The sequence below is a fragment of the Varanus komodoensis genome, unplaced genomic scaffold (assembly GCF_004798865.1).
Source record: "Varanus komodoensis strain SLA01 unplaced genomic scaffold, ASM479886v1 scaffold1, whole genome shotgun sequence".
Classification (NCBI taxonomy): Eukaryota; Metazoa; Chordata; class Lepidosauria; order Squamata; family Varanidae; genus Varanus; species Varanus komodoensis.
In genome coordinates this window covers 84,151,651-84,162,990 of record NW_025335268.1, presented here as the reverse complement: position 1 = coordinate 84,162,990, position 11,340 = coordinate 84,151,651, and the positions used below count along the sequence as shown (strand labels likewise).

General features: G+C 37.6%; 1 protein-coding gene across 5 annotated transcripts; it reads right to left on the bottom strand.

Moving 5' to 3' along the window:
• Window positions 1-18: 18 nt before the first annotated feature.
• Window positions 19-11,291, bottom strand: GTPBP6 (GTP binding protein 6 (putative)). Of its 5 annotated transcripts, none has more exons than XR_006414994.1 (11): window positions 10,881-11,291; window positions 9,375-9,512; window positions 8,261-8,331; window positions 6,850-6,980; window positions 6,431-6,501; window positions 6,129-6,287; window positions 5,019-5,227; window positions 3,707-3,855; window positions 2,814-2,966; window positions 1,569-1,984; window positions 19-1,455 (listed from the first exon to the last, which is right to left on the bottom strand). XR_006414994.1 is itself a non-coding variant. In XM_044432999.1 (11 exons), the coding sequence occupies exons 1-10, from the start codon at window positions 11,254-11,256 to the stop codon at window positions 1,840-1,842; spliced, it is 1,602 nt and encodes a 533-aa protein (XP_044288934.1). In that variant the 5' UTR covers window positions 11,257-11,291; the 3' UTR covers window positions 19-1,632; window position 1,839. The 5 variants fall into 5 exon arrangements, 4 of the variants coding, with proteins under 4 accessions (XP_044288934.1, XP_044288925.1, XP_044288955.1 ...); XM_044432999.1 differs by having other exon boundaries at window positions 19-1,632; window positions 1,839-1,984; XM_044432990.1 differs by having other exon boundaries at window positions 19-1,984.
• Window positions 11,292-11,340: the final 49 nt, after the last annotated feature.

The following is an 11,340-nucleotide window of genomic DNA, read 5'->3' as shown; positions in this document are numbered from 1 at the left end:
ATGGCAATTACAAATGAAGAGATTTCCAGGTTTAATTAGCACACACCCAAAAGTTCTAATAGATCTGGAATGTGTATCTTCTAACAAATATGCAAGTTGTTACTAAAATTTGTTTGTCTGGTGAGCATTAGAAAGTAGCCAATATAGCAGCATTTCTTTTTCAAATGGACAGAGGCAATCTCCTAGGAAAATTGGTGGAAACCTATGATCCAACCTAGAATGTTTAAACATAAAGAACAAGCCTTTCTAAGGGAAAAAAACATCCCCTCTCCAAGGGAACTCCCTCTCTTTTTAAAATACTTGACAAATGGATTAACCAAAGTAAACAGACATCATGGACTTAAAAGGACAGATGCTCTTACAAAATTAGTTAACTAGGGTGCAGGAACAGTTTTCATAATAAATGGAAGTAATCAGTGGGCTCCCCTCCTTTATTGGGAACTTTACTATCTGACATATTGATGAACAACCTAAGGTAGTCAAATGTGCTGATGACACCAGCACATTCAGGATGGTGAAAACTGCAGTAAACAATAAAGAACCTCATCAGATAAGAATAGGTTAAATTTCAACCACCACTCTGCAACACAAAACAGTCCAGGCAAATTAAAGTGTGTACAGTGATATAACTGGATCGATAAATCCCAACTTCACATGTTCACTGGTGGGGGTTCAAAGTAGTTGAAAGAGACCAGGCAAGTTTAGGTATTTTTAAAAGAGGGTTAGGTAAATTCATGGGAGATGGATCCATCAAGGATATTAACTGTACAAACAAAAGGGAACACAGCTGGTGTGTGAAGCAGTGAATACTGGGGGAGTACCACTGCCAGCGTCCCTCTCTGAGAACTCCCTGGAAGCCTCTGGCCTTCTACTGTAGGGACCAGAATGGTCTGATTCAGCAGGGCTGCTCTTCTCTCTCCCAAATTCAGCTAGAGAAACTCTGTGCCAGTGATGTGCAAGATTGTGATAAAACTTTCTAGTTTTAGCTGAACCCCTGCTCCTAAAGTCAATTATATTCCCTCTTAGCTTCTTAAAATGGGCTTTTTAGGGAACTAAGCATGTTTCCGCATTGTCAATGGAAAAATATTTGTGAATAATGTACTACTTGGGCTAACAACAGCGTATTTAACAAACTTGAGCCTTTGAGTGTTACAAGCAGCACTGTGCTATAGCTTGGGCATTTGGATGTATGGTATTTTTTCCAGTGTAACATTTAAGAGTTATTTATTTAAATGGTATACATAGGCTTAGGTAAGTACAGCCAGTGATGTTCTGCACTAAATTACCATATTTATCTTTCTTTAGAAAGGAGTTTATGATTGTCTGTGCAGCTTTATGTGCTGTTGACATAATACATGAAGGTGTCCAACAAAATGACCTCCCCACTGCTATTTGGGAGGCCCCATTTAAAGACCCATTTCTTCAACTTGGCCTTTCTTAAGTGAACGTGTAGCCCTGGATCGGAAGGGAAAAGGAAAACAAGAACATTAAGACACTAATTCTTAATGTTAGTATGTTGTTACAGTGATCACTTGTAATATTATGGAGCAAGATGCTGTTGGTCTTACCACATCTCTGACTGTGTCCAATACAGAGTATGCATCTTTGGTCATTTGCCTTGTGTGATTCCTCAGTGGCTGATGTAAATTTCTCATAATGTTTCCAAAGATAAGTTCTTTCAGAGCTCCTATCAACATTTCATGGCAGATGCTGGTCAGTTTGAAATCAGGATAGGATAAAGCTCTGTATCCCACTGAATCACACTCTTCATTTCAGATTCTATTAAAAAACTGCAATATCCACTAGGCAGGAGCTTTCTCCCAGAAAGTGAACATCTTGTTAATTCTGAGAGGAATAAGTTGATCGAGGAAATAGTTTTCTGTATTTGCCCAAGGCAGAGTTGCTTATGATCACCTTTACATTGGCTGTACCATCGTCAGCAGCAACACCAACCTCTTGCACTGTTGCTTCTTTGTAGAGCCAACTGAAAAGGCAAAATACAGAGTTTTATAACCATTGGATCCCTGCAAGCATAACATCCCACTCCTCCACGTCTGTCTTCTCCAGTATCATGCTCCAGAATTGTTCAATATTGGGTGCTTTGGTCAGGGCTGATGACAGTTGCAATGTTAAACATCTGGAAGGTTAGGAATAAACCCTATGCCTGTACAATCCCTCTCCCTTGATATGCTCAAATTAATGGATACCTGATTTGATCAAACCTTCCAAATACAATTCTGCTTTGGATGTGGGGGGGGGGAGTGACAGCTTTGTGAAATCGGTTTGCTGAAGATGCTGCTATATAAATGTTTTTTGTGAGATGCACAGCAAGGAGATAAGAGCCTTTATTTTACCGTTACATAAATGAATAGACATCACTCTCCTTTCATAAATTTGCATGGAGTAGCCAGAGCTTGGTTATGAGCTATTGGCAGAGTTACACCTGAGGACATATTGTACATAATGCAAGAGCGATAAAAGAGGGGAAACACATTCCACATTAGTTTCAATGCAACTAACAAAGCAGAAGGTGCAGTTTTTCATATAAAGGGGCTTTATGCAAGTAAGTTTAGCTTTGTTGTACCAACTCCTCTCTTGCACCAAGTTAACCATGTCTAATAAAATAGAACTGCCTCCTTCAATCTGGTACCATTCAAATTTACCGTAACTAGCTGGGGGATTCTGGGAATTGAAGTCCGATACAGCTGGAGCCACCGGGCTGGGGAAGATGGAAATAGATCCTTCATACTCATTTGCCTGACTGGCACTTTCCTCCAATCAGTCATGAACTGTATGTAGCCATATTTGCTTACCTGAGTTGAGGGCCTGATAAATTGATTTTAATTATCAGAAAGTTTTTTCCAGTTATTGTCAAAAGTCTTCTGTCAATTTCCTCTTTCAGCTCTTCTAAACCATACCCAAGGAGTGCAGAAATGGCAATAGAATTTGGATTAGCTGGGATATATCTAGAATAAATAAGAAACCCTGGTCTTGGTACAAGAAGCATAGTGGGAAAATGTGTGCACTAGATTGTCCTTATCAGAGTTGAAGGCTTACATGTGTTTCAGACATACACTACTGCTTGATAATGCAACTGCTGCTCATGTTTTTTTCCATATTAAATAAAAGGCAAATATTAACTTGGGTGCTTTCATGTCATTTGAACACCCTGTTCTAGGAGGATGTACTGGTGTTAAATGGAATAATTGGAACAATTCAGAAACAACAAATAGGGTTAGAACAGCACAAAACTTCATAAATCAAGTAGTGTGTGATCATGTGCCATTACCTAGTATCCAGAATTTTTGAACAATTATTTCTGAGTCCAGTTAGAAGTGATAGTTCATTGAAGGATACAGATGAAGGGAGTAAGTCATACACAAGTAAATACAGGTTAAGACATGCATTAATTTACATTTAGGTATGTTTAAAACTAAAGCAATCAATAGAATATAAAGTCTGAGCGTGCACTGCATTTCACTATTTGTTTAACTCTTCTGGTTTTATTGCCCTAATTTAGAGACACAAACTAGGCATCTTGATATCTGGTTGAACATAATGGAATTAAAGTGGTGCACCAGAAATACAGATATGGTCCAAATATGTGAAACCATCACTTACAGAATTTCTTCCAGTACCTGGATTTAACTTATTTATTGGAATAACTAAAACAAACTAATATTTTGAATGTTCTGTTACTTCTTACCTGTCTATCAAATCCACTTTGTTGTGAACTTCAATAATTGACTCCAGTAAGTGGCTGGAAATATTAAGATTCCTGAGAACAGATAGTACACTCTCTCTCTGGAGTTCGGTTTCTGGATGACTAACATCCCTCACATGGATAATTAAATCCTAGCAACAAATATATATGCCCAATTAGACACTTTTCTGAAAAAAAGCATTGTAGAAAACAAAAATTAAAAAAATGTTCTCTGCTGTGATTTGATGACGTAAAACTAAAACTGAGGTCTAGGTGGAGCATTATATAGCTCTCTAATGCGAGTGTACTTTCTAAGAAGTATAAAACAGAAGTGTGTGTCCTTCTGTTTCCTCTATATTTAAACTAATTATAGACTTCAAGGGACTCAGTTCTTTCAGTTGAGATAAGGTTAGAGACAAGTCCTTCAACAATAGAGAAAACAGAAGGACACACAAGACCACATGAAAAAACTCATGTTAACTCAAACATACCGTTTTGAACCAAAACTAAATCCAAGGTATCACTTTTTCAATCAAATAATCCTGCAAGTCACTCCTTAAACAAGTAATATGGCTAGATTTTTATATAAGCCTATTTCTGAGAAAAACCTGAGAGCCAAAATCAGTAAGTGCTTCAATATATCCATATTGTGTCTGCAAGTCAATATAAAAACTATTCCCAGGTTATGTATTTCCACTAGAATAACTAGAAGAAATCAATCCAAAGTTATTTCAAAATGGCATCATGACAATTGAAACTATTATTAAAAACTGTACCTGAAGTCCTGATTGATTTGGTATAACATCTAATACAAAGTGAGCTGGTTTGCACAATACAACAGCTCACCATGGGTTAAGTTGCAGTGAATGTGGGGAGTGTGTGGCTACTACCATTTGGCATACCAAACCCATGCTTGGGGATTATCTTGTCATGCAAAAACTATTGCGTGTGGGTTATGCAAGGATTAGTTAATCCTAGGATAGACCATGGGTTAAGTGAGGCAACACCAATGCTCTCTGGGTTTGCACAACAGATCCTGAGCAGGGGTTATATATGTAAAGTGGCTTGCCATCGATTAAACAACCCATGACGAGCTACACTGGGCCATATGAATCAGGTCAATAAGCGCATTAGGTAGCAATCTTCAATCCCTTCCTGAAATCATCCTAAAATCCCTCAGGCGCATGGTAAATTAAAGCCAGAACCACTGCATCAGTCTTAAGATGTCTGTTGGCTTTCAGACTCCATGTATTGGATGGTGGAAGCTTATTTTATTTGCATTCTACCTTTCTATCAAGAAAAAGTTTATACTTACTGAAAGGGCTACATCTTCTAATGTAGCTGAAAATGATTCCACAAGGTCATGGGGTAACTGAGACAGAAATCCAATAGTATCAACATACAGAACAGTCAAGTTTGATGGCAGGTAGCCTGCATGAGCCGTAATGTCCAATGTGGCAAAGAGCTGGTCTCGTGGCTGTAGTCCTGCATCCCCAGTAAGAGCCTTGATTAGAGTAGTTTTCCCTAATAGAAATCAAGGGAGAAATAATGTATGTGTACTTCATGTAAAAGCTAGGTCAATAGGACAGAGGCTTACACAGATATAAGCAGCACAACTACAGCCTCATGTTTGTAGTTGCATGATCCATGTCCTTGCTATTTCCCAGTCTATTTGATGATACACACTAGTTTGATATTGCAAATAAGTTTCCAGGAGATTTTACTTTAGTTTACATATACTTTTCTTCTTTTTGTATTTTGTTTACGTTAAGAAAATAAGTTGTCAGGAGGTCACTGTCTAATCAAAAACCTCGGTAAAGTGGGATAGTGAGTCTTCCCATGACTAGGAGGGGGCATGCTAAAAGTGCAGCAAGTCTTTTCCTTTCTTATGCAAACTCTCTCATCATTATCCCTAAACAGAATAGGTACCTACCTCAAGGACAGCCAAAGAAGCAGTAACATCAGTAGTCACTGCTCCTATGCACCCATTGCCGAATGGATGCTGCTAACGATAGCAAAAACACAACAAAGCAATATCTAAGTTGCAAAAACAGCAGTCTGCTTGCCCTGAACAATGGAATTCCACAAAAAACTCTGTTGAAAGAACAGTATTTATACAAACTTCTTAGTCCAAGGCCTAACTCCAACATATTGTTAATGGAAGAAATGGCAACACTGCTGGGGTATGCTGTTTTTCCCCATTGTCCAAGCACTAGCGGACAATTTAGCAAACCTAAGATCTGCAAGGGGCTGCACCAGCTCAACTTGGATTGCTTCTCCCCTTGTGCATATTTTGGAATTGGGTTTTTCCTAGTAGAGCACCACCATTGAACACAACCCCAGGTATTAAAATTCTTCTACGCAAAGGCCTTTTCATACTAAAATGTACTTAAATGCTAATGTATACATATGTGTTGTTTCCTACCACAATTAGTGTAGCCCATTACTGAAACAGTAGGAAATTCACGCTTCTGTCGCTGATTTCTAAGTAAGCACCTTTTTCTTCTAAGCCTTTCCAGGGCCTTTCGAATTTTAAATTCTTTTTCTTTTAGGAGGCGAAGTTGTATCTCCACGAAAGTTTCACCTGGAAAACACAAAGGCAGCGCTCTAATCATCATTACTATATTTTTGTCCTTGTATTTTGTTCACTTCTTTGGATATATCTGGGTCAGAAAGGCAGCTTTTTACACACACACACTCATTTGGATTATTTCCACCATACTTTACCTGAACCCATAATGTATCTTGAGCCACCTCTTTGTTGATCCAACCGAGCAACCTCATTTCTAATATTGGCCCTGAAAAAAAAGTAAATATTATGCCTTAGAAGTCTCTTGACAATAAATTACAATGTTCACACTTAGGTCTTATTAAAATCCATGGAACAAGTTAGTCATATTTCTTTCAAGTAAGTGTTAAAGTTTGCATTTTAATTATCAATTTTCCATTCTTGTTTATTTAACTCATGTGCTTGTCAGTGAGGTTTTTTCTTAAAAGATTAAGCTTGATGTAACTTTACAATACAGTAAAATGTGTGTATAAAGGTAACTACACAAGAAAGACTAGTGGAGCCACACCATCATTTTAGTCGGTATTGCAATGGAATGGCAATAACACTTTCAGATAATTACTACAGCTTTAAGTACCTTAGAAGTGGGATTTCAGCCAAAGATATCTGAAGTTTTGCCTCCTTAGTCCGAGCATTGCAACGGAAAATATGAAGAACAACTGTGTATCTGTCAAAAACTTTCACTTCCCAGGCTTCTTCAAGTTCTTTCTTTAAAAAGATAAAGTTAAAGATTTTTTAGAATATAATTTAAGTGGATAAAGGAGTTTAAGAAAGTACCAATGTAAAGTTAGCATCCATGGATTAGTACCTAGGATATACAACAAGAGTACTTCTCATAGATTGTATTGATAATCAAAGGGAATTAAAATATGGATATAAGATTTTCCTCTTTTAGAAATTCTCCTTTTGGCTTTTCAAGGATCTGACACATGAGATCAAGTCATGCCACTAAAAGGTACAAAAGAAGCTTCATATTTGTCTTTATGAGCTAGTCTAGACCTGGCTTTATTTGAATCTAAGCCAATTCATTGTGATTACTTTCCTCTCTCCAGCATACGCTGGATAAAGACAAATCATGGGATGTGGCATTATTGCATAATCTACTTGTTCAACATTAGCTGCATCCACCACTGTTTGCATCCCTTCTATTAGCTTTGCTCTGTCTAACAGCAGGGATTCCCTTGTGTCTTACCCACTGTGTCAAACTCTGTAAGAGGGCTCTGTAGGCCAAACTGAGACGTCTGCAAGGATTACCCACAGTCCAGAGGTCCTACATCGCTGAGTTTACCTGCCTTGCTAGTGGTTGATACTGAAGCAGAGTGAGGAAACTCACTGGGTAGTATTCAATGTAGCTACTCTACTTATGCAACTAATATAGTGCCAGATGACATGATCTATCCAGCATATGCCAGAAAGGGGGAAACTCATCATGAAGTGGCTTAGAGACAAGTAAAGCAGTCTCTAGCATAACACCAGCAATGCTTGTGGTGCAACAAATGCTTGTGGTTTCCTGAGGATATCACTGCCTTATTACATTTTATAAAATGGTCTGTGTTATGTTGCAGATGAACATTACCACAAAGAACTGTTTGTGATAAAAATAAAATAGTTCCTAATCTGTGTGCGCTAGAGGGTAAAAACTGAGAAGGTAGTAATAGGGTAACATGCATCAAAATCTGTATCAAATGATTATGAATTTAAGGTAGGTAAAATTAAGTGCTGCAGAAACTGAACATACTACCCCACTGTACTCAAGTCCTTTACCTATTGCATTCAATAAGATTTACTCCCAAGTAAGTGTGCATATGACTGCAATCTTTAATAGGGTAGCAAGTTTATAAAAACAGACTTATCAGGGCCACTGACTTCAATCTGCTACAGTTTTTTCTAGAACAGGTACATTTATGAGATATTGATATCATAAGAACATATTCTACAGGAAGAATTCAAAACATAATTGGAAGCTTGATGGATTGAAATGTAATTACCTTTGTCACAGAAGAGAGCCTTTCTACATTTAAGAAGACGGATGATATATGTGACAATCCTTTGACTTTTTCTAAAAGAAAATTACTAAAATACATAATTTTGTAACTATTATTAGTGGTTTATACATTGTATTTCTTGTAACACAGGAAAACTTTATTCTGCTACAAAAAGGCACTGCACAAGCTTCACCAGGTTATGCTACTATTCACTCAGCACCATTCTAAAAATGCTCATCCATCAAATCCCTAAAGATAGTTCACGACTCATGTGAAACAGCTTTGCCATCACTCAAGTGTTAAGAAAAACTTCATTTTTGTCAGTTATAACATTATATATTTGGTATATCAGAAAAATGTGGTTGAAAGACAATTAGAAAACCATAGTCTGACTTTACTGCATGGTATTAATCTTTCAATTTTTACAAGAACTATTACCAAATAGTTGATCCTGGTATTGTATCCTGGTTAGTAAACTGAGATTAAACCAGCATTACCATTTGAATGTGAGACTGTGGTTTAACTGAATCACAACAGAAATAACAAAGCCAATATATGAAGGGAAGGGAAGGGTGAAGCATTGAAGATCATAAATTGGCTCGCTCGAACTCAGATTATTAAAGCATTAACATGCATCATTGATATAGACAACATAACCTTCCAAAAACACCCTTAGAATAGCATTAATATTTATGATAGTTCAATTATAAACATTAAAATCAAGCTGCAACTTCCCCTAGAAGCAAAAATGCGGCTGTCTTACATTGGGCACATCACCAGAAGGCAAAACTCCCTGGAAAAGACAATCATGCTAAAGAAAGTCAAAGGCAGAAGAAGGAAGACCAAATATGAGATGGCTTGACTCTATAAATTAAGCCACAGCCTTGAATTTACAAGAGCTGAGCAGGGCTGCCACGGATAGCACATTTTGGAGGATTTGCATACATAGGCTGCCATAACATGATGGTATGTAAGAACAAAGCCCTGATTTGGATTAAGGAACATATATAATTAAGATTCTCAGGTTTTTTCACTACAAAGTAAAGCATGGCATACAATTACACACTAAAAGGATATCATTTTCTAAGAAGTCCATACTAAGTTCAAGTCTTCTTACCTGTCAGAAGCTGAAAATTCCCTTTGCCAAAGATAAATTTCTTGTCAGGGTTTTTTGTAGAAAGAATTAATTTATCCACCACTGTCCAATTTGGAATGGTGTTTATGAGAGCAACAGCTTCAGCTAGCTGCAGTTCAGCTATAGTATTGGGGAGAGGAGGAGGAAAATATGTGCATGTATATATGATAACATAACATGTGCTTATCTATAAATACTCAATTATAAGGAAAACGAGATGTAATGGGGCCCTATAATTGTCAATCCATTTGAGGCATGTTCACTTCTGCTATTTAGGATTTCATCAGTAAGTTTTTCATCTAACTATATGCATATTAGAATTAGTGGAATAGCCATAGCACTATATTTGAATATTTAATTACTATTAAAATGTACATATTGTATAGAAAACAGATCTTAAAATGCTTTCAATGAAAAATAGGTCACTTTTTTGCTTCATTGAATTACAGTTTTATCAGCAAAGATGCCAGTCTCCTGAATCAATACCATGAATGATAAAATATGCCCTGAATTCTATATTTATTTGTAAAAGATTAATATGTGGGATAAATGAAAACTGGTGAGCAGTAAAGCATTTCTTAGAAATGACTAATTGGCCATGGTATTCTTTTGAGTCCTTTCTTGTCCCATAATTATAGAAACAGGTTTCCTGACTGAACTAAGTTACATTTCTAATTAAAAAACAAAACAAAACTCACAGAACCTATTTTTATAACAACTGATAAACTCTGGAAAATATAATAGTCTACCATGGGTTATGATTAACAATGGAACTTTAGGCATATTAAAAGAAAGCTGCCTGGGTTGTTTTCTCTAGGAGAGGGTATAACATATCGTTATAACAAATTGTGCCATTTACTATAAAGCTTTCCATTTCCCCTGTAAGCAGCTCTTTAGCTGTAAGAATATGGTTTAAAAACTTTAATATTGTCTTGTCTTCTATTGTTATGAACTCAGGAACTGAGAATACTTTTGAACCTGTTATTTTTACTGAGAACCAATGATTCCAGGTTATACCTATTGATACTGTATACTTATCTACCTATTGATAGCTGTATACTTTCAATGTATATTCATTGAAAGTAGAGGTCATATAGAAAACTCAGAATGTGCTGTAAAGTGATCCAAAAGTGGCATACACACATTTGTCACCTGTAGTCAGGTGTACCTGTCTATCATCAGGACCTATTCTGACAATAGCAGCTACAGCTTTTAATTAGCCCTTCCTGTTAACTCTGCTGTAATTGTTCCATGTTCTGTGGATACCCACCATACATGCAAACATCATGAATTTGGTTTACTGCAGGCATCTGCAAGTACCACTTTTTGATAATGTTGATTTCTCCACATGGAATCAACATTCAAAACTATAGGCAAGAACTCAGCGAGGAACTCTGGTTGCTACATGCAGTAACTCTCAAGACAGAAACACGAAAGTGCCTGTGTTGATTTCTCATATGTGGCTTTACTTGGCGGTCTTCATCTCACCTGTGGTAAGCTGCGGCTTGCTCGCCCCCCATTTCACAGCTGGATGTACAATAAATATTCTCTGAGCTTCAAGCGGGAGAGGCGGCAGTCCCGACTCCAGTAACTCTTCATCCTCCATACTCTGCTCGTCTTCGTCTTCCTCCTCCTCCTCTTCTTCGGTGTCTCTTGCACTCCAACTACTACCATTGATAACTTCACCTTTCTTTCCCCGAGTAGGTCCATTTTTGGACACCGAAAAACGGCAGCTGACGGCCGTAGCATGAAAAAACCTCACCGGGCTAGACATCAAACAGGTAGCTCTCGGAAGAGGGTAAACGGTGCGCAACGTTTGCCCTAACAGTAGCAACCTCCCCCACCGAGAAGCCATGAGGGCCATCGTGTGTTACATTCACTAACTTCCCCTACCCGCTGCGGTTCCGGCACAAAACAAGTCCCCGAGGGAACAGGGACCGCTTCCTTT

Coding starts and splice junctions, on each gene's coding strand:
- GTPBP6 (XM_044432990.1), bottom strand. CDS start 11,256: ATGGCCCTCATGGCTTCTCGGTGGGGGAGGTTGCTACTGTTAGGGCAA. Junction 5,228..6,128: donor AATGGGCTACACTAATTGTG/GTAGGAAACAAC, acceptor GATTTCTATTAG/GGAAAACTACTCTAATCAAG. Junction 1,985..2,813: donor TTATCAGGCCCTCAACTCAG/GTAAGCAAATAT, acceptor TTGCCTTTTCAG/TTGGCTCTACAAAGAAGCAA.